The sequence below is a fragment of the Prionailurus viverrinus genome, chromosome D3 (genome assembly GCF_022837055.1).
Source record: "Prionailurus viverrinus isolate Anna chromosome D3, UM_Priviv_1.0, whole genome shotgun sequence".
NCBI classification, from domain to species: Eukaryota; Metazoa; Chordata; class Mammalia; order Carnivora; family Felidae; genus Prionailurus; species Prionailurus viverrinus.
Window position 1 is genome coordinate 15,009,427 of NC_062572.1, and position 23,924 is coordinate 15,033,350.

Genomic DNA, 23,924 nt, shown 5'->3' on the forward strand with positions numbered 1-23,924 from the left:
ATTCCATAATTAATTTATCCATTCCTCACTGGGTAAGAATTCAGGTTGTGTCAACATTTTCTAGCTTCTACACCAGCTTGCATATCGTACACATTTCCAGTGCACGTGCGTAAATATTTATTTAAGGAATATGCTTAGAAGTGAAATGTTGGGTCACTGAGACTGCCCCTCATCAACTTTACTAGATGTTGCCAATTTATATTCCAAAGTCATTATACCAATTTACATTTCTACCAATAGTGTGTGCGTTGCTGTTTCCTTAGCAGCTTCCCCAAATTTATTATCCTCAGACTCAAGAACTTTTGCCAGTCTGATAAATGTGAAAGGGTTTTAACCTGCATCTCCCTTATTACTAGTGAGTCTCAGTACCTTTGAAGGTTTGATGTCCATTTAGATTTCCTTTTCAATGAACTGGCTGATTATGTTCTTTGCCCATTTTTCTACTGGCTGTTTGTCCTTTTATTTATTCATTTATTTTATGTTTATTAATTTTTGAGAGAGAGAGGGAGAGGGAGAGAGACACAAGAGGATCTGAAATGGGCTCTCGGCTGACAGCAGAAAGCCTGATGCAGGGCTTGAACTCACAAACTGTGAGGTCATAACCTGAGCTAAGAAGATGCTTCACTGACTGAGCCACCCAGGTGCCCCTCTTTTTATTTTTGATAAAGAAATGTGATAAATTATAAGAGGTCTTTATATGTTCTGGACCAATACTCTGTTGGTTAGATATGTTTTAACTACTTTCTATTAGCCTCTGGCTTGTCTTTTAATTTTTGTACCTTACATAGCTTTGTATTTCTTTCTTTTTTTTTTCAATATATGAAATTTATTGTCAAATTGGTTTCCATACAACACCCAGTGCTCATCCCAAAAGGTGCCCTCCTCAATTCCCATCACCCACCCTCCCCTCCCTCCCACCCCCCATCAACCCTCAGTTTGTTCTCAGTTTTTAACAGTCTCTTATGCTTTGGCTCTCTCCCACTCTAACCTCTTTTTTTTTTTTTTTTCCCTTCCCCTCCCCCATGGGTTCCTGTTAAGTTTCTCAGGATCCACATAAGAGTGAAAACATATGGTATCTGTCTTTCTCTGTATGGCTTATTTCACTTAGCAGAACACTCTCCAGTTCCATCCAGGTTGCTACAAAAGGCCATATTTCATTCTTTCTCATTGCCACGTAGTATTCCATTGTGTGTATAAACCACAATTTCTTTTTTTTTTTTTTTTTAAACGTTTATTTTTTTTGGGACAGAGAGAGACAGAGCATGAACAGGGGAGGGCCAGAGAGAGAGGGAGACACAGAATCAGAAACAGGCTCCAGGCTCTGAGCCATCAGCCCAGAGCCGACGCGGGGCTTGAACTCACAGGCGCGAGATCGTGACCTGGCTGAAGTAGGACGCTTAACCGACTGCGCCACCCAGGCGCCCCTAAACCACAATTTCTTTATCCATTCATCAGGTGATGGACATTTAGGCTTTTTCCACAATTTGGCTATTGTTGAGAGTCATAGCTTTGTATTTCAAAGTACTAAAAGTTATCATATTTGTCACTGTTTTCAAAATACTTTTAGAAAAATTATTCCCACACCCATAAAGGTGTATACTCCTATTGTAACAACAGTAACAATAATTACATTTATATAGTGCTTATTTAAAATTTTTTTTTACATTTATTTATTTTTGAGAGACAGAGAGAGACAGAGCATGAGCAGGGGAGGGGCAGAGGGAGAGGGAGACACAGAATCAGAAGCAGGCTCCAGGCTCCGAGCTGTCAGCACAGAACCCGATGCGGGGCTCGAACCCACGAACCGTGAAATCATGACCTGAGCCGAAGTCGGACGCCCAACTGACTGAGCCAGCCAGGCGCCTCTAGATAGTGCTTATTATATGACATGCCATGTTTTAAGTATTTCATGTATCTATACTTTTTGAGTATAGTTGACATACTAATTTATATAATTAGGTTTTATTGTCTGTTCTATTGGGTATTAGTCTCTCCCTACATTGACACTGTATTGATTTAATTATGATGGTATGGATTTTGGCACAGTGATTTTTCTGTCCAAATTCTACTTCTTCAAAATTGTCTAGGCTAGTTTTGGCCCTATGACTTTTAGGACTACTTTGTCAAGTTCTACATACTATTGTTGGAAGTGCACCAGGTGTCCCATTTAAAGTATGCATATATTTCTGAGTACCCCCCTATCATTGTGAATAAATTAGGTTAATTTCCCTTTCAGTGGAAGAGAGACTAACACAATATTAGAATGTAAAGAAGAAATATATTTCCTCAATATCCTTTAACAGAGGACCAGTCAAATTGATTATGGTATATCCTTAATAGTGGAGTAAGATGATACAGTGAAAAATGAAAAACAGGTTTAAGTTACTAATATAAAACAGATCTCCAAGATGTTGTTAAGTGAAAAATCAAAGTACCACTCATATGTTAATTTGGGTGGGAAAAGGAATATAATAGATGTATATCTATATTTGTTTGTACATTTGTAAAGAAACTCTGGAAAGATATACAAGAAATTAGTAATGGTGTCCTGTGTGTACTGGCAGAGGTGGGAAAGGAAATGGGGAAATAGGGCCAGAGGTTGAAGAAGTTCTTTCACTGCATGTCTTTATATATTTTTTGATTTACAAACCATGTGAATATTACATATTTTTTTCAAAATTAAGTACATATTCTCTCTTCCATGATTCAGTTTTTTAAAAAAAATTAATATTTCCTTAAGGTTATAAAAAAGAGACAAGTCATGTATATTTATCATATGTTTCTTTGTTCAAGGAAGGGGTCAATGAAGCAGTTGGGACATGGAATACCAAGTATCTCAAGTTGTCTTCACAAGCCAAACATTTTAGGAAAAATAAAACTACAGTCTGAGAATCAAACTGGAACTCAGAAATTCTTACAGGATCAATTTGGATACCAGAATGGAGGAAAATAACCAAAACCAAAAACCAAAACAAAACAAAACTAGATAAAGAAATTTTTAAAAACAAATGTTAAAAAAGTAAAGGTATTTATATAAATTTTAAATTAAAAAAATCTAGATAAAGTCAGTCTTGTGCTGGAGCCAGCTCTCACTGGTCTCCCGAAGGTCAAATGGGCATACCTTTCTCCAACTCCACAGTAACCCAATCTCCCCTTCCCCCACCACCTGAGAACCATTGGTTAAATTTGCCAGTATAGAACAGCAACATGCAGAAGAATGAAACTAGACCACTTTCTTGCACCATTCACAAAAATTAACTCAAAATAGATAAAGGACTTGAATGTGAGACAGGAAACCATCAAAACCCTAGAGGAGAAAGCAGGAAGAGACTTCTCTGACTTCAGCCACAGCAATTTCTTACTTGACACATCCCCAAAGGCAAGGGAATTAAAAGCAAAAATGAATTATTGGGACCTCATGAAGATAAAAAGCTTCTGCACAGCAAAGGAAACAATCAACAAAACTAAAAGGCAACCAACGGAATGGGAAAAGATACTTGCAAATGATATATCAGACAAAGGGCTAGTATCCAAAATCTATAAAGAGCTCACCAAACTCCACACCCGAAAAACAAATAATCCAGTGAAGAAATGGGCGGAAAATATGAATAGACACTTCTCTAAAGAAGACATCCGGATGGCCAACAGGCACATGAAAAGATGCTCAACGTCGCTCTTCATCAGGGAAATACAAATCAAAACCACACTCAGATATCACCTCACGCCAGTCCGAGTGGCCAAAATGAACAAATCAGGAGACTATAGATGCTGGAGAGGATGTGGAGAAACGGGAACCCTCTTGCACTGTTGGTGGGAATGCAAACTGGTGCAGCCACTCTGGAAAACAGTGTGGAGGTTCCTCAAAAAATTAAAAATAGACCTACCCTATGACCCAGCAGTAGCACTGCTAGGAATTTACCCAAGGGATACAGGAGTACTGATGCATAGGGGCACTTGTACCCCAATGTTTATAGCAGCACTCTCAACAATAGCCAAATTGTGGAAAAAGCCTAAATGTCCATCAACTGATGAATGGATAACGAAACTGTGGTTTATATACACAATGGAGTACTACGTGGCAATGAGAAAGAATGAAATATGGCCCTTTGTAGCAACGTGGATGGAACTGGAGAGTGTTCTGCTAAGTGAAATAAGCCATACAGAGAAAGACAGATACCATATGGTTTCACTCTTATGTGGATCCTGAGAAACTTAACAGGAACCCATGGGGGAGGGGAAGGAAAAAAAAAAAAAGAGGTTAGAGTGGGAGAGAGCCAAAGCATAAGAGACTGTTAAAAACTGAGAACAAACTGAGGGTTGATGGGGGATGGGAGGGACGGGAGGGTAGGTGATGGGCATTGAAGAGGGCATCTTTTGGGATGAGCACTGGGTGTTGTATGGAAACTAATTTGACAATAAATTTCATGCAATTAAAAAAATAAAAATAAATAAATAAATAAATAAATTTGCCAGTATACCTTTGGATAAGGGTGACTTTAAGGTACACTAAGGTTCAAAATACACAATCAGAAAAATAAGAATCTGTGGCATGTTAGACAATTTTAGATAAATGGATAAATGCAACAACGTTTGGGGAACAACTTTAAAGCCGAGGGCATCTGAGTTTCTAACTTCTATCTAACATGAAGTCTCTGAGGTTGCTCTTTAAATGGGTCAAATAGAGATTTTATAGTCAGATCTTTGATAAGCCTGCTATTACTTTTTCAGATTTCCTCTTTACAAGTTGGACTGTAAATTACTACTGGGAAGGAGGACATAAATTATCATTCATGATATGGAGAATGGATATTTTTCAAATATTAACACTTATTACTATTGTATATTCCCACATTTGTTACTTGCTATGTATGCTCAAACTCTTTTATTTATTTATTTATTTATGTATTTATTTTTTAATTAAATTTTTTTTAGGTTTATCTTTGAAAGAGAGACAGAGCATGAGTGCGAGCGGGGCAGAAAGAGGGGGAGACACAGAATTCAAAGCAGGCTCCAAGCTCTGAGCTGTCAGCACAGAGCCAGGACTCGAATTCATGAACCGCAAGATCATGACCTGAACCAAAGTTGGTTAACCAACTGAGCCACCCAGGCATCCCTCAAACTCTTTTAAGTTAATAATAAAATGTAGCAGAGAGAAAGCAATCTTCTGATGTTATACAAAAGCATAGGAAAAAATATAACAATTCACAGTGCCTGGCCCACATATAACAGTAGCCTATTAAATCATACATAGATGGATGAATGAATTCATAATCATAATCAGGAGTGTCTCTCAAAAGTATAATACAAACAACTCTTTTACTCACCCAATTCAATACAGGTGATTCCAAGTGACCAAATATCAACTTTCCCATCATACTGTCCTTCGTCCATAGCTAAGATCACCTCTGGAGCCATCCTGCCAAATGCAATGTGCAAAATTCATATTGCAAATTAAAAACAAAATTCGTCTAACAAAGTGAAACAGCTGTTTGAGCATATTCTAAAGTTTTATCTGATAAGGATATTATTTCCTTACACAAATCATTAGGAAAAACACTGTTCAAAATATAGCCAATATACTCAATGATTTACACGAAACAACACATTATTTTTAAAAAATCCTGGTTCCACCATTAACTATCATTTTATCTCAGCAAAATTACATAACCTTCCTGTATATCACTTTTTCCATCTGTAATGTGGAGAGAATTCTAGTAGCTACCTCAGAAAGATTTGTAAAGGATTAATATGTATGAAACACTTAAAGAAATAACTATAGACAACAGGAAAAATACTTACGGTGCTATTTAAAACAATATAATCAGCTATTTCAAAGATACTACAATGTAGAAAATAAACAAACAGGCTATGGCAATGGATACTGTTTGTCCATAATGGATTTTCATAGGAGGGGAGGGGCCTTATCAGTTTAATATGCTTTGTTTTCTGTTAGTGTAAGTGGCTGCTTAGTAAATGCTACTTGATGATCATTGACAGAAAAAAAATTCAAATAGTAGCTGACTTTTTTTAGTAGGTAAGTAATTATCCAGGGATATAAGTCATTCTCCAAGGTACAATGAAATTTCAATGTATCTGTGGAAGGAAGAAAAGGAATCTTGAATAGATGGGGGTGAAATTTTAAGTCAGAATGACAAGTTAGGTAAAGTTTCAGGAAACTTAACAAAGTTCTTTAGAAATGTTGGATAGAAATGGGCAGAAGACATGTCTTCTTTCCAAAGACCTTTCTTTGGCTAACAGATGGCTAACAGACACCATGAAAAGATGCTCAACATCACTCATCATCAACATCATTCATCATCAGATCAAACCTACAATGAGATACCACATCTGTCAGAATGGCTAATGTTAACACCTCAGGAAACAACAGATGTTGGTGAGGATGCAGAGAAAGGGGAACACTTTGGCACTGTTGGTGGGAATGCAAACTGGTGCAGCCACTCTGCAACACAGTATGGAGGCTCCTCAAAAAACTAAAAATAGAACTACCCTATGACCCAGCAACTGCACTATTAGGTATTTATCCAAAGGATACAAAAATGCTGATTCAAAGTGGTACATGTACCCCAGTGTTTATACCAGCACTATCAACGGCCAAATTATGGAAAGAGCCCAAATGTCCATGAATGGATAAAGAAGATATGGTGTATATATATATACAATGGAATATTACTTGGGGATTAAAAAGAATGGAATCTTGCCATTTGCAGCAACATGGATGGAACTACAGGGTATTAGGCCAAGCGAAATAAGTCAGTCAGGGAAAGACAAATATCACATGACTTCACTCACGTGGAATTTAAGAAACAAAACAGATCAACATCGGGGAAGAGAAGGAAAAATAAGATAAAAAGAGAGAGAGAGACAAACCATAACAGATTCTTAAATACAGAGAACAAACTGAGGGTTGCTGGAGGGGAGGAGAGTGGGGGGATGGGCTAAATATGATGGGCATTAAGGAGGGCACTTGCTGGGATGAATCACGGGGTTCTACTCCTGAAACCGATACTCCACCATATGTTAGCTAACTTGAATTTAAATAAATTAATTCAAAACAAAACAAAAACAAGAACCTGGATTTCTTTCATTAGAAAGTAATATTTCTACTTATTGGCTAGTTAGAGGTTAAAGAGAATACCTTGTCCTTGTCAAGACATTCTGCCTCAAGAGAAAAGATCAAAAGAAACTTAAATGAAATCTAAAACCTGAGCTTGGCCAGTGAGTTGATAATCCTGCTCAGTTTACACCCAGTGACATCAACCTTATTTGAACAAGTTAAAGTCACTGGAAATTTTATACTAAGAGTGTTTCTTTTTTTGCTAGTGAGTTTTCTATCCTTCTTTAATGAAATCTCATTTGGGGCACATGGTGAGACATTGTCAAAAAACCAAACCAAAACAAACCAGTGCTATGAGTCCATCTTGTTCATGTATGCACGTTTTAAAATTCTAGTTTTAAAATTCTAGGGGCGCCTGGGTGGCGCAGTCGGTTAAGCGTCCGACTTCAGCCAGGTCACGATCTCGCGGTCCGTGAGTTCGAGCCCCGCGTCGGGCTCTGGGCTGATGGCTCGGAGCCTGGAGCCTGTTTCCGATTCTGTGTCTCCCTCTCTCTCTGCCCCTTCCCCGTTCATGCTCTGTCTCTCTCTGTCCCAAAAATAAATAAAAAACGTTGAAAAAAAAAATTAAAAAAAAAAAAAAAAATTCTACATACCAGTAAGGTGTGCCCACAAAGGAGTTGGCAGGAGAGGCCATTGAGGCAGATCCAAAATCAGCTAGTTTCACCTGACCTGGCTCTGTTAGAAGAATGTTTCCAGCTTTAATATCCCTATAGGAAAAAATAAGAGGGTTAGAAAATTACTTTTCAACTCCGATTATGGAATAGGTCAGAGCATGCAATTAATAAGACAAAAAGTTTATTTAAAAAAAGCTTGCTCAGATTGTTATAAGGGGGCCCAGATTCCTGGGTATACTTACAGGTAGGTCATAGTAATTACTAAAAGGTAGAGCTTTCTTTAGAGGGAGGGAATGCAAAGAGAAAAGGCAGACATGGCAGACAAGGAAATACATTCAATTACTACACTCAAAAAAGCATATTCTCAGATGTTGATCCAGTCGTCAACGGTATTCCTTATGCTGGGAAAATTGGCACCATTTGTAACTGCCTTTTTTTTTTTTTTTCCAAATTACATAAGGTTTTTAGAGTCTAAACAAACCTTCAATAACTCTATTATCTACCTACCAATAAACCTCAACTACACACATACCTTTTCTTTCTTGCCTGTGACCCTTTCTCTCTGCCTTAATTGTAACTGCAACTCTAAGGCATTTGAGGGTACATGTTATATAGAAGGTGTTATTTTAAAAATAACACTGTACAGTAAAAAGAAGACCCTGAAAGATCAAAACAAACAAGGATTAGGGATTAGGAAATTGCATTTCTATTGTATTATGACAAAGAATCGCAAGTGGTTATTACTAAATCTATTAGATATTTTACGCAGCAAAAAGCTTTTGAAATATGAGTTAAAAAATTCATTGTTTAGGATGATAATTTAGAATGAAAACATGTGGATGTACTCTCTATTCTCTTCAAAAAAAAGCATGAGGTGTAATGACTATTAGGAACCAAGAGTTATAAATCGATGGGCCGTGGAAAGACAAAGCAGAGAGAATGAGGAAAACTTATGCCAAGGTGAAAATGATAAGGTTCAATTGTTTGAAAACAATGTCTCCAAAAATCTTCTCTTGAAAATTCAGTTTCTTTACTCACGATGACATTAGACGTTGGCAGAGAAAACTAAAAAAACATTATTTCTCTAACAGCAGAAAAACATCTTTTCTCTATTACTTTCAGTTAGAACACTGACTTGTCTTTTAACGTTTATTTATTTTTGAGAGATAGAGACAGAGCATGAGGGGAGGGGCAGAGAGAGAGGGAGACACAGAATCTGAAGCAGGCTCCAGGCTCTACGCTGTCAGCATACAGCCTGACACAGGGCTCGAACTCAAGAACTATAAGATCATGACCTGAGCCGACGGAGGCTCTTAACCGACTGGACCACACAGGTGCTCCTGACTTGTCTTTAAATCAAAATAATAAAAAATCTGAGACATGGTATTTAAACAGGAAGCATATTTTAAAAGGCTTTTTTGTTTTTTCAACTTCTTTTATATATTAAAGAAGATAAAGTATAATATAAAATAAAACATTAAATTGATGTGCAGATTTTGGTAACACAGGCACAAAAAAAAAAAAAAAAAGAACCATGGCTTTAAATGGGAGCCGGCAAAATCACATATAGACAAGTTGGCATTCGGTAATGACATTTTGGTACCAAAGATATATATTAAAAACATTTTTTTTGGTCAAATCCATTTCACCAATATTTTTTAGGTGTGGTTAAGCTCATTCTTTGCTTCTAAAAATAAGCCAACTTCACAGCAGGGATTTTGGTCTGCCTATATTGAGGAAGTTCTGCTTTTGTGGTACCAGTAACTGGTAACGGCTACTCTAGGGTGATTAGAACAGGCAAAAGGGGAACCTATGATGTAATAGTCTCATTTCTTCCTAGTAAATGTCACGGCGTTTTCTTTTGCTTTTGAGCCATCTGAGATTCTTTACACCTACCTCATATTCCACTACTTCTTCCACTTTTCATTAAAGTAACTGTACTAGAAATTCTTTACTGAGAGAAGGAAAGATTAAGAACAACATCTTTAGTTAGGAGAAGTTAGTGGCAGGAAGTACACTGGAGGGAGGACAGTGGGGTTGTGGTAGAGAAAATACAAGGTAGAGGAAAGCCTTGGATTAAGAGTTAGGAAATCTGAGCTTCAATCTTTATTGTGTAAAACCTGTGAAACTATGGGCAGTTATTTAAATCTCTCAGAGCTACAGTTTCTGCCAAGGTAAAGACTATAATATCTTCCTACATATCTATATGGAGTATCGAAATGCACAATATTTTAAAGTGGTGAAACAGCACATAATTATTTAAGATTGACTTGTTAATTTGCAATAGGAAAAGGAGAAGGAAGGGTCCCTGGGTGGCTCATTGGGTTAATCGTCTGAGTCTTGGTTTTGGCTCAGGTCATGATCTTACAGTTTGTGAGTTTGAGTCCTGCACTGGGGCACTGGGAGTGAAGAGGCTGCTTCGGATTCATATTCTCTCTCTCTCTCTCCCCCCTCCTCTCTGCCCCTCCCCCACTCTCTCTTAAAATATAAATAAAGGAAGGGAGGAAGGGAGGAAGGGAGGAAGGAAGGAGGGAACCAAACTCAGGTAGGAAATAAATATATGCAAGGAAGGCTAATTTTTTTTCTTGGCATAGTATCAAACAATTGCTGTGCCCTTCCTCAAATTTTCCCCCAACATCCTGCCTGGAGAACAGTTAATTATAGAACAGAGGTGAGGCAAGTCTTTGGGTAAACCTGGGAGAGACCCAGAGATAGAAGCTAAATTCTGGCAACTTCTCACATCCAGAAGCAGCAGCAATCTCTTTGCTTCCTATAAATCCACAGACACCCTACAAAGTGGAGCATGCGCTAATTTTCAAGATTCCCTGAATAGGCAGTCCTGTAACTGGTCTCCAATCTTACCTATGAATCAGTGCATGAGAATGCAGGTAGGCCAGCCCCTGCAAGGCACCATGAGTAATGGCAGCGATTTCCACTTCTTGAAGTGGTTTCTTATGAACTGAGGAAGGAAAGAAAAATTTAGAAGCAGTAATGAGTTTCATTCTTCTTAGTATCTTGTACTCTCAAATGACAATTTAGGAACACATTCACCTAAATATACGGGATATATATTTCCTACAGAACTGCAGTAAGTAATTGGATAACAGGAAACCCAAGTACAAAGACAAACAAATGAACTGCTTAAAATAAAATTAAAAGAAGACAAATAGTCATCATAATGAATTGTTAATTGATGTGTCAGTTGAAGTCAAAGCCACCACTGATTCCAACTGGCCAGGCCCAAATTTACCAGTCCTTTCTGACATGTTAAATGCCTGGAGTGTTTTAGGTTGTATTATTCTCCTCTCCACAGAGCTTCTATAATTACCTCTTCTAACTACAGGTTTTCATTATTTGTGAAAGCAGCTAATAAGCAATTTCTATTCGGAGATCAAGGATGATATAAGAATAAAGTTTTTTTTTTAATGTAAATTTAAAAAAAATTTTTTTTTTCAACGTTTATTTATTTTTGGGACAGAGAGAGATAGAGCATGAACGGGGGAGGGGCAGAGAGAGAGGGAGACACAGAATCGGAAACAGGCTCCAGGCTCCGAGCCATCAGCCCAGAGCCTGACGCGGGGCTTGAACTCACGGACCGCGAGATCGTGACCTGGCTGAAGTCGGACGCTTAACCGACTGCGCCACCCAAGCGCCCCTTTAATGTAAATTTTTAACACAGTCTCTGTGTTACAATAGCATTTGCAGAAGAGAACTAAGCCAAGATATTTGAAAGAGTTAAATATCAGTATAATTTGATACCATTTACCTCTCTTTCATACACACATATGAATTTGATGCTTTTGGCTACATTTATTACATCACACTAGCTGAACATTTTAGTAAGTACCTGCCCGGGATGGGCCATGAACTAAAGAGTAGGAGGTCGCTAATCATTACTGAGATACTTTGAGCTACTGTGGAGATAAAGTTTGCACAGCTTATCCACACAATCCTTAAGTCTAAGTCATCCATCCATTTGCTTTGTCCAAACTGCACTTCTTTTTAAGTTTATTTATTTATTTTGAGAGCAAGCAAGAGAGAGAATGAGCGGGGGGGGGGGGGGGCGAGGGAGGATGGGAGGAAGGAAAGAACAGAGCAGGGGAGAGAGAGAATGAATGAATGAATGAATGAATGAATGAATATATCCCAAACAGGCTCCAAGGTTCCACTCTTTCAGCACAAAGTGCAATGCGAGGCTCAATCCCATTAACCCAGAGATCATGACCTGAGCAGAAATCAAGAGTTGGCCGCTTGACTGAGCCACCCAGGCAACCCCAAACTGTTCTTTAACATAGGAGTAGATAATATTCTTGTCAAGGCAAAACAGAAAGGAGGGGATAATGCTTTTATTCTTACCTTCTAACAAATCAGAGGCTGAGCCTAAGCAATATTCCATCACCAACTGTAATAGATTAATAACCAGAATAATCACAGTTAATAAGAAACGGCTAAAACCAACCAAGTAACCATGAAACTAAGACTACTAGAAGAATAAGTATTCTGACCCAATTGAACCTGGATTAAATTTTGGTCATCTGACACTAACTCATTTTTATAACTTTTACCATATAGTTTTGTTATTTCCTCCTTCGAACTGCAATGTTCTAACGCTGTAAGTGTCCTGGACATGAAATGGTCAAGCTAAGATTGCCACTTATTTACTAGTTTCCAAGCTACCTTGTTGCAAAATGTTTTAAGGTAGCTAGGTTGCAGTATAAGTTAAATTTTGTAACTTGGGGAAAGTGGCAACCAAATATATGAGCCAATATAACCTATGCTGGGAAATACTAATTAAATAGAATAAACCAGTAAGTAGTAAATTTCTTATTTTCACATTTAAAGCAGTTCTAAACAAGAAAATATCGTTTAGAACTCAATCTAAAGACGTAGCCTGCTATGTATCGTTACCTTATCTTGCAAGTCTGACATGGAATATTTAAATTTTTATCTTAAAACATTTCTTTTTTAAAAAAGCTTTTTATTGTTTATTTTTGAAAGAGACTGAGAGTGAGCAGGCAAGGGGCAGAGAGAGAAGGAGATATAGAATCCGAAGCAGGCGCCAAGCTGCAATCTGTCAGCACAGAGCCTGATGCGAATTCACGAACTGTGAGATCATGACCTGAGCCGAAGTCAGATGCTTCACCAACTGAGCCACCCAGGCACCCCTCACTTAAAACATTTCTGGAACAGTATTATTAAAATACTATTGATACTTTTTGGGTTTGCAATCTTGGGAGGCTTTTTAAAAGCAAAAAGGAGAAAATTCTTTTATTCTCATCTTAGATTTTTTTTTTATGTGTCCCAGACTACTGATTTATAAACAAGATCAGACCTATGAGTGCTCAGTGACCAATCTCTACACATGTGCACACGCACACACACACTCCTACAAATTATTTTCTTATTCTCAAAAACACCATATTTTCCTTGAAATACAAATTTCCTATCATCAACTACACACAAGCAATATTAACATATTAGCTATTTTCATTTAAAAAATTAAGGTAAAAACATAATCACGTATTATGTACTTAGTACATAATTTAGAAGAATAAGAGATAAAATTATATACTACATATGTAATGTTATAATCATAATATTACATATTATTACAGTATATAATAATCATATATTACATATGATTAATATATTGGTATTATTCTGTATAACTCCAGTAATTCCAGGTACATAATACATATCATACATATTACATATTATGTATAATAGTTATATGTTTATATCTAAATTATTAAATTTTTATATACCTGTATGTTATTAAATACATAACTATACATAATAGGTTAACATTATTCCATTACAGAATAATTTAAAACAACATGAGAAATGTAGGAGTTTAAAGTTTTGACATATTATAGTTTTCTGCTTGACATTAAAATAAGCAGAATCAGAAACATTAATTTTATTTATTTTTTAAAGAAGTATAGTTGATGTACAATATTGTATTGGTTTCAGGTATACTTCACAGCGATTCAACAATTATATACATTATGAAATGCTCACCACCCTAAATGTAGTTACTATTTGTCACCATATGAAGTTACTATAATATTATGGACTATATTGCCTATGCTGTACTTTTTATCACCATTATTTTATAACTGGAAGTTCGTACTTTTTTTTTTTTAATGTTTATTTTTATTTCTGAGAGAGCGAGAGTGTGTGAGTGGGGAGGGGCAGAGAGAGAGAGGGAGACACAGAATCTGAAGCAGGCTTCAGGCTCTGAGCTGTCAGCACAGAGCCCGACGCGGGTCTCGAACTCACAAACTGTGAGATTGTGACCTGAGCCGAAGTCGAGCTGACTGAGGTTCTGTTTCTTAAACTAAGTATATTAGTATGCATAAATAACTTTCTTTAACTAAGTATGTAGAATATTATCATAGAACTTTAAAACCAAATGGAGAGAAAATGTTTACAGTTACATTTTTTAAAATTCCATGTTAACTCTATATTTTTGTCACGTACATTCTTTTCCCTACTATTCGGTAACACAAGGACATCTGAACTGTGGCTGGTTGTTTGCTTCTGACATTAAACAGCTCTAGTTGCTCTACTTTTAAATGATTAGGTCTGCTTTCTAACTTCCTTATTTCTTCCTTCTGGTCACGTTAGTCTTGTGGCTGTTTGTAGGCATCTCTCCAGCAGTTTAGTTCCTATGAGCTCCTTCTATTTAGCCTATCAAATCCACTGTGGACAGAGACTAGTTAACCAAGCTTACTAGCACTCTGTGTAATCTCAGAGTAAATAGGCTTTAAATAAGAGCTCAGAGGATTTTCTGAAGACTCGAAACACATGAGATTTACCACTTAATTTTGTAACATTTATTCTGCATGTTTAAAATCCCTTTCTTGACTCCTTCAAGATGGTGGAGATTGCCAGAGAACTGATTTCCAGATAATGAGATACTCCTCTGACTAATTTCTTCTGCTCAGAACAGAAGCAATGGCTCTAGATATCTTAAAAGCTTCTTGAAAAGAAATGTTTAAGTATTTTGTTGGATAGTCGATCTAGGAACAAAAATTCCATTCCCTAACTGGAGAGCACGTATAGGAAAGCACTTATACATGGTAACTTCTCAACAAATGAATCTCAGTAAATGTTAGGTTGGACTTTAAACTGGAAGATGCAGTTTGCTAAAACACAAAGTGTTGAGTCTTGATGGACTCAACAGTACCTAAGGTGTTAACCTAAAAACAGAAGCGCGATTGTGTAAAAATATACTCAAAAGACAGAGTGGAACAAAAGACTTATTTCATTTTACTCATATGCTAGGCCATGTTTGAAAATACTTAGTGATGGTAACTCCAAGCACGATTCCAAATTTTGGGGGAATTGGAGTAGGGGGTGACAAATAACGAAGATAAAAATTCTAGGATGAGAATAAAAGGCTCTTTTACTTTTGCAAATAAACCATCATAAGAGGATATTAAAATTTCACTGTTTGTTGATTATTTATAGAAAAAAATTTCCCATAGGCTAGGCATCATATTGATCTTATAGAATGTATACCACATGGTACACTCTGAGGTATTAAGACATGTTGAATACTGATAACAAAAGTCAATGGGACAAAAATGAGACTGACAATTATACAGATCAAAGAGATAATAGAAAAAATAGAAAAAAATTTTTAACAGGAAATAAATAATACAGGTCCTCTGACTTACCCAAGCAGTGTGTTCTTTCAAGTAACAACCTTTATATTCAATGGTATTAGGATGCTTTAATTGTTGTAAAAATTTGACTTCCTTAAGAATATCTTGCCATTTCTATTGAAGTAATAAAGCAAATGATACAATGTTTAGACTGAAAATAGTGTTTTATTATCAACTATACATATAGAATATTCTTTTTGTTATTTTAAATGCACAAAGTAAATGTTTAATAAATGAAGACGCTGTTTAAACTTGTGTTATTTAATTTTAGTACCTGTAAATGGAAATCTATTAGCAAATATAATAAATCTATTATACTAACTTATGTTCTATTCCACAAATTAGTTGACTGAGTTAGAATATTAAGAATATTTTTTATATGCTCTACAAAAAGGAATAAAAAAGATATGATAAAGTAATGTTTAAAGAACTTTGTTTCTACTGTCAATTTCATACTAACTAGATTATGTCAGTTTAGGTACACAACTGTCTTTAACATACCTCATTTGTCTGCTTCCCACTATAGGACATTTTCTTAACTGCCACCACCTCATTGGTGTGAGCATTTGTGGCCTGTGTTGAGAGAGTAGAAGAAAAAAATAAAATAAAAAGAATGAATGATGTTTCAGCCACTTTAACATTTGATTAACTTCATTATCACAATTTAAAGACGCTGTAACTTTTAGGCTAGAGAGACATTTCCACCCCACCGTAAGGTACAACTTTTATTCATCCTTATCTATATACATGCAAATACTATAACATAAAAAAGGATTAGGGTTTAACAAAATATATCCAATCAAACAAAAACAAGGCAAATTTCCAAAAAGTCCACACTGGCTTCACCATGTGAAACGTCCATCAATGGACAATCAATTAAATAAATGTGGTAGGATCATATAATAAGGTAAACATTAAAAGAATGAGGTAATCTATATGAATATAGAGTAAAATGGAAAGATGTAAAAAATACAATGACAAAAAACAAGCTGTATACTATCTTACTTTTGCCAAAGAGTAATAATGTGATGTATGTGAAGAAAAAATATGAAAGAATTTATACCAGAATATATATCATTGATAATCCCTGGAGGAGTGCTGTCTGATAGAACTTTCTGTCATGATGGAAATGTTTTATATCTACATTGTATAGGATAGCATGTGAAATGTGGCTAGAGTGACTGAGGAAATGAAGTTTAAATTTTAATTAATTTAAATCTAAATAGTCTACTACATTGAACAATGCAGAAGATAAATCTTAAAAGGGACTTTCACTTCCAAAGGCACTTATATTTTATAATGAGAACGTATTACGTATATACATACATATGTGTGTGTGTATTCATCTACAAAGATTGCCTTGGCTCATGATATCTCTCTTTATCTTTTCTACACCCAAAATACAATAGTTCACTGAAAGCACACATGAAAATAACAGGTCAATACTTAAATATCATAAAAGCCATTTATGAAAAGCCCACAGCTAACATCATCCTCAATGGGGAAAAACTGAGAGCTTTTTCCCTGAGATCAGGAACATGACAGGGATGCCCACTCTCACCGCTGTTGTTTAACATAGTGCTGGAAGTTCTAGCATCAGCAATCAGACAACAAAAGGAAATCAAAGGCATCAAAATTGGCAAAGATGAAGTCAAGCTTTCGCTTTTTGCAGATGACATGATATTATACATGGAAAATCCGATAGACTCCACCAAAAGTCTGCTAGAACTGATATATGAATTCAGCAAAGTTGCAGGATACAAAATCAATGTACAGAAATCAGTTGCATTCTTATACACTAACAATGAAGCAACAGAAAGACAAATAAAGAAACTGATCCCATTCACAATTGCACCAAGAAGCATAAAATACCTAGGAATAAATCTAACCAAAGATGTAAAGGATCTGTATGCTGAAAATTATAGAAAGCTTATGAAGGTAATTGAAGAAGATTTAAAGAAATGGAAAGACATTCCCTGCTCATGGATTGGAAAAATAAATGTTGTCAAAATGTCAATACTACCCAAAGCTATCTACACATTCAATGCAATCCCAATCAAAATTGCACCAGCATTCTTCTCGAAACTAGAACAAGCAATCCTAAAATTCATATGGAACCACAAAAGGCCCCGAATAGCCAAAGGAATTTTGAAGAAGAAGACCAAAGCAGGAGGCATCACAATCCCAGACTTTAGCCTCTACTACAAAGCTGTAATCATCAAGACAGCATGGTATTGGCACAAAAACAGACACATAGACCAATGGAATAGAATAGAAACCCCAGAACTAGACCCACAAACGTATGGCCAACTCATCTTTGACAAAGCAGGAAAGAACATCCAATGGAAAAAAGACAGCCTCTTTAACAAATGGTGCTGGGAGAACTGGACAGCAACATGCAGAAGGTTGAAACTAGACCACTTTCTCACACCATTCACAAAAATAAACTCAAAATGGATAAAGGACCTGAATGTGAGACAGGAAACCATCAAAACCTTAGAGGAGAAAGCAGGAAAAGACCTCTCTGACCTCAGCCGTAGCAATCTCTTACTCGACACATCCCCAAAGGCAAGGGAATTAAAAGCAAAAGTGAATTACTGGGACCTTATGAAGATAAAAAGCTTCTGCACAGCAAAGGAAACAACCAACAAAACTAAAAGGCAACCAATGGAATGGGAAAAGATATTTTCAAATGACATGTCGGACAAAGGGCTAGTATCCAAAATCTATAAAGAGCTCACCAAACTCCACACCCGAAAAACAAATAATCCAGTGAAGAAATGGGCAGAAAACATGAATAGACAGTTCTCTAAAGAAGTCATCCGGATGGCCAACAGGCACATGAAAAGATGTTCAGCGTCGCTCCTTATCAGGGAAATACAAATCAAAACCACACTCAGGTATCACCTCACGCCAGTCAGAGTGGCCAAAATGAACAAATCAGGAGACTATAGATGCTGGAGAGGATGTGGAGAAACGGGAACCCTCTTGCACTGTTGGTGGGAATGCAAATTGGTGCAGCCACTCTGGAAAGCAGTGTGGAGGTTCCTCAGAAAATTAAAAATAGACCTACCCTATGACCCAGCAATAGCACTGCTAGGAATTTATCTAAGGGATACAGGAGTACTGATGCATAGGGGCACTTGTACCCCAATGTTCATAGCAGCACTCTCAACAATAGCCAAATTATGGAAAAAGCCTAAATGTCCATCAACTGATGAATGGATAAAGAAATTGTGGTTTATATACACAATGGAATACTACGTGGCAATGAGAAAGAATGAAATATGGCCCTTTGTAGCAACGTGGATGGAACTGGAGAGTGTGATGCTAAGTGAAATAAGCCATACAGAGAAAGACAGATACCATATGGTTTCACTCTTATGTGGATCCTGAGAAACTTACCTGGAACCCATGGGGGAGGGGAAGGAAAAAAAAAAAAAAAAAAAAAGAGGTTAGAGTGGGAGAGAGCCAAAGCATAAGAGACTGTTAAAAACTGAGAACAAACTGAGGGTTGATGGGGGGTGGGAGGGAGGAGAGGGTGGGTGATGGGTATTGAGGAGGGCACCTTTTGGGATGAGCACTGGGTGTTGTATGGAAACCAATTTGACAATAAATTTCATATATAAAAAAAATAAATAAATAAACATAAAAAAATGTAAAAAAAAAAAAAAGAAAATAACAGGTCAAGTAATAGTCTTCCTCCTACTTAAGAGATTTAAAATAAATAATTTCCTTAAAATTTTCAGAAAAATAAATGTCAGACATTCAAAGATTATCTAATTTTGGCTTTCTTTTAATAACAGGGCTCTGTATCAGTGACACACTCCTGATATAAGTGAGCTATTTTGGTGCTACGATATTATTATTGTAAACCAATAAAGCTATAGTGGTGTTTCTGAGGTAAGAGATTAGAAATTCACTCCCTGATAAAATCAGGTCATCAATTTTAGAGAAAAATGCATAATCAGTTTCTTAAATACACTTAAAGAAGCTCCTCAAATAAAACTGAATTTCTAATTTAAAAAATTTTAAATCAAAAAATAAACAATAACTTATTTATGTAAAAAGAATTCAACCCCAGAGTCTTACTGAATGACAAACTGCTGACAAAATGAACACTTACTGAAAAAAAAAATTTTTTTTATAAGCTCTAAAGGTAAAAGTACCTATTATAAAAACAAGGTGTCTACTAGTTAGAGTTTTCAAATCAGCAGGCCTCTACAAAGGCATTTTTTTTTTAGATATTTTGTTCATTTATAAGGTACAGATGGACTTTTGTTGAAAACAAAATCTCTCACATTTTGCTGGCTTTTAAAATTTAACACTAAGACAGTGCTTATATGACAGCAACAAAGAAAAGTTGATGCGAATTCAGTATTTCAATAAAGGTTAGAGTGATTGTATCTGAAAAGCGGATATTTTGGGGATGAATCTATCTACTGTGCAGCTTAAGCAGCCTGGGAAAGGCTTAAGAAATGCTTAAGCAATGAGCAATTTTAACTTGCAGGGTTGTTTTTTTTTTTAAACCAAATCTTCAACCTTTATAAAAAGAAAAAAAAAGGACAAATATGGAATCAGATGGTATTATCTAATTGCTTATTAAGCTTATTTATAATCAATGCTTATTTGGAACCAGAGACTTTTGAAAAAAGAATCTCTCTAGAATAAAAATACATTTCTTTACATTTACAGAGTAATCATTACTTAGAACTTTGTAAGTATACTTGCTTACACAATCTGTCTACTGGAGCACAGACTTGAAAATTGAAAAACATTTCCATGTTGATTTTTCTTAGATGTGAAATTTATTTTTCAAGTTTTTATTTAAACTCCAGTCAAACATACAGTGTAATATTACCTTCAGATGTACAATTTAATGATTCAACAATTCCATACATCACCCGGTGCTCATCAAAACAAGTGCACTCCTTAATCCCCATCACCTATTTCCCCCACCATCTGACTCCCTTCCCCTCTGGAAACCATCCATTTGTTCTCTATTGTTAAGAGTCTGTTTAGATGTGAGGTTTTTAATGCAATTTTATACTAGTTAAAATTCACAAATGAAACTTCAAGGAAAAATCAATGTGTTAGTACACAGAAAGGAAACTATCAGTGGGGTCTCAGCTTTCCAGTACTTCATATAATATTATGAATGACTACCACTTCTACACATCTCAAGTGTTATTCTTTCTAAAAAAATTTTTACTGGCTGTTTATTTATTTATTTTTGAGAGAGACAGAGAGGATGAATCCCAAGCAGGCTGTGCGCTGTGAGTGTAGAGCCCGATTCGGGGCTCCATCCCATGAACTGTGAGATCATGACCTGAGCTGAAATTAAGAATTGGATGTTTAACTAACTGAGCTATCCAGGTGTCCCCTTTTTAAAAAATTTATTTCAAGTGTTATTCTTAAAACTTATTATTCATATTTAACACTTCCAATAGTCTTAATGATCTCAGGGAGTTTAAGCAAGATCATTGATTCAAAAAATATTTAGAGTACTGTTTCTGATAATTTTCTTAACCATTTCCAGCTACAATTAGATTACTGTCCACTTGTTGCTAATTTATAGAGAAACATAAGCATTAAAAATAAGTTTTTCTTTTTGCCTTAGTTATTAAGTCTCAACTAAAACTGAAAGGTAATAAGTATACCCAGAAGAACAGAACTTAATCATCAGCTTTAGGTGGATTATAGAAGATATGTTAAGTTCAACAAGGCAACAGTGGAAATGTAGAAGCTTCGTAGTTGTGTTTAAGTGAATACAAAAATAATCATGCCCAGCCTGTTTCTATTTTCCTTTAATATAGAATTTCTTACTGTCTGATGTGGTGTTAATACTGCTAATTTCTGCATTACTTATGTAAATCCAAACACACAGATATTTTACCAAGTTAATAGCTTCCATTTTTTTTCTGAAAATATTCTCAGTTGATTGATTCTATGAGAGCTGTACCATCTTACAATTCACTTTAAACATATTTCTTGGCAACATTCTGTGTAAAAGCTGTAAACTACAAAAAGTCTAACACAATTATAGTGTTTAGGTATAAAAATGTTGGTTGCTGGAATCTGATCTTAATGGCTTGCTAGCATGGCTAGGATTCATGAAAAGTACTAATTAGCAGTACCAACTTCTCTGAGTTCTTTATGATTCATTTGTTCATTCAACAAATACTTAATAGGCATTCAAAAATTGTCAGGTATGGGGCTAAGAAGTGAGTAAATATGCCCAGTACCTATCTCTTGTATAGTAGCATAGAGAGTAATGAAAATATCATAACAAACAAATGTGAAATTGCAACTGTGATGGTTGCTAGGAAGAAGGGTATGTGTTACTCTGAGAAACAAAAATGGGAGGATGTGACTCCGGCAGGTCAGGCAAGGCTTCCCTGAGGAAATGAGGTTTCAGCTGAGAGCTAAAAGAGGAACAGGAGTTAAGAAGGAGAAGGGGAAGGGGAAACATTTCAGAGAGAACACTTTATGTGAAGATCCTATGACAATGGTCAAAAGAAAGCTATTATATTATAGCGAGGGCAATGAGAATGAGTGGGAATATGTCTCAAGTACAGACAGGGACCACATCATGGAAGACCTTGAAGGCTGGCTACAGTAAGGGTTTTGATCTCAGTCTAAGAACAGAGAGCCCCTGGAGGCTTTACAGAAAAAGATGATGTGATCAGACTCACTTCTTTTTCCCCTAAGCTCACTACAGTGTGGACAGCAGCCTAAACAGAGACCAGAATGGATGCACAGAGATGGGCTGGGATGCTACTGCAATTGCCCAAAGAAGAGATGATGGTCTTCTTGGTCATCACGGTATGAGTGACAAGATGAAGAATCTATTAACAGTGAGGGAGGAACTACACATAAACATTATTGTGGCCAGTGAGAAATCTGTTTTTTAAAGGTGTTACCACATGACCATTATAGATAAAAAATTAAAGTTTTTCTAAATTTTACAGTAAAGTGTAAGTTAATTCTTCTTTAATCCAGTTTTTTGTGCCTTATGGGTATATATGGGCCTGTACTACTCACTTTTGTATACAGGCAATACAATATACAATATAGTTAATGATTACATTTTCAAAACCACCCAAATATCTTTATTATTTCTCCCATCTATCATATCAACAAATAACATATATTTAGTGCCTACTGTAAACGGGCATTGGCTAGCCTTTAGAGTTGTAAAGAAATAGAAACAGTCCTCATTTTCAAAAGGCATATACTCTGGCTAAAGAGACAGGCCTTAGCTCAAACAGCAAATGAATGAGTAGGTCTTCTGTGGCCTATTATAAAGTAGGTCCCTAGTCCAAAGCTTTGCTAGTAAGTTTCAAAACATGCTTGGCTTATTGTAGTCATTCTAAAGGAGAACTTTGAGAGGGGTTTAGCTGCTTTTTAAAATATGAGTCAAACAGAGATTGGAACTACCTTCTGACTCTGGCCAAGAGAGACTCTGAGAGGATGAAGGAGTTATAAATAGAAGGAAAGTAAGAAAAGGTGGCTGAGGAAAGTGTCTTGGAGCAGAATAAATAGGCCACCAACAAACATATACAGAAGGTTTCCACTTTTAAACAGTTCAAAACCAGGCAAAACCAAATTATATTGTGGGTTACATATAAAGAAAAACTAGAGGGGTGCCTGGGTGGCTCAGTTGGTTAAGCGTCCAACTCCTGGTATCAGCTCAGGTCTTGATCTCAGGATCATGAGTTCAAGCCCCGCACTGGACTCCACGCTGGGTGTGAAGCCTGCTTTAAAAAAAAAAAAAAAAAAAAAAAAAGATAAACTAGAAAATAATCACCAAATTCAAAATAGTGGACTCTCCTAATATGAGTGGGGTCTCCAGAGTGATGGAAATATTCTATTTCTTGGTGTTTATAAAAGGATTTACCTTTTAATTACTCTTTAAATTGTATATTAAGATATATGGGTATGTATTTATGCACACTTCTGTATGTATATTTGTAATTTAAAAGTCCTTTAAAAAAAAAAAAAAAAAGCATCCCTGGGGTGCCTGGCTGGCTCAGTTGGTAGAGCATGTGACTCCTGATGTTGAGGTCATGAGTTGTGTAGAGTCATGCTCAGTTGGTAGAGTCATGTGACTCCATGATGTTGAGGTCTACTCCACATTAAGAGTAGAGATTACTTTAAGTAAATAAATAAGCAAATAAATAAATAGACTTAAAATAAAAGCATCCCTGTGACTGAGGAAGACTGAGGACTTTGACTGGGCCTTAAATACTATTCTTAGCCTAAAGACTAACAGAGAAGTGTTGACTAGAAAATTAGCACCCTCTTGAGCCATGGACGGTCACTCAAAGATAAAATGTGCTTGAGTGGAAGCCAAGTATTAGAGGGGGGTCAAGGAGAAATGTAGTAGTGCTGAGCGCAGACATGAAGGGATGAGAAAGAGTTCAGGGAAAACCCAGGCTGAAGATTTGGCCAGAAGCAAAAAGAGGAGCTAAACATGCAATTAATAAAATCTCATTTGGA

At 36.2% G+C, this 23,924-nt stretch overlaps 1 protein-coding gene across 3 annotated transcripts in view; it reads right to left on the minus strand.

Annotated features, from left to right (window-relative positions):
- TAOK3 (TAO kinase 3) overlaps positions 1-23,924 on the minus strand; it is a 182,738-nt gene that overhangs the window by 66,530 nt on the left and 92,284 nt on the right. For all 3 annotated transcript variants that reach the window (XM_047827793.1, XM_047827794.1, XM_047827795.1), the window contains exons 4-9: positions 15,924-15,995; positions 15,435-15,536; positions 12,106-12,151; positions 10,612-10,708; positions 7,729-7,842; positions 5,325-5,416 (exon numbers count right to left, since the gene is read on the minus strand). In XM_047827793.1, the coding sequence (XP_047683749.1) occupies positions 5,325-5,416; positions 7,729-7,842; positions 10,612-10,708; positions 12,106-12,151; positions 15,435-15,536; positions 15,924-15,995 (523 nt within the window). The remainder of the gene's footprint in view (positions 1-5,324; positions 5,417-7,728; positions 7,843-10,611; positions 10,709-12,105; positions 12,152-15,434; positions 15,537-15,923; positions 15,996-23,924) is intronic.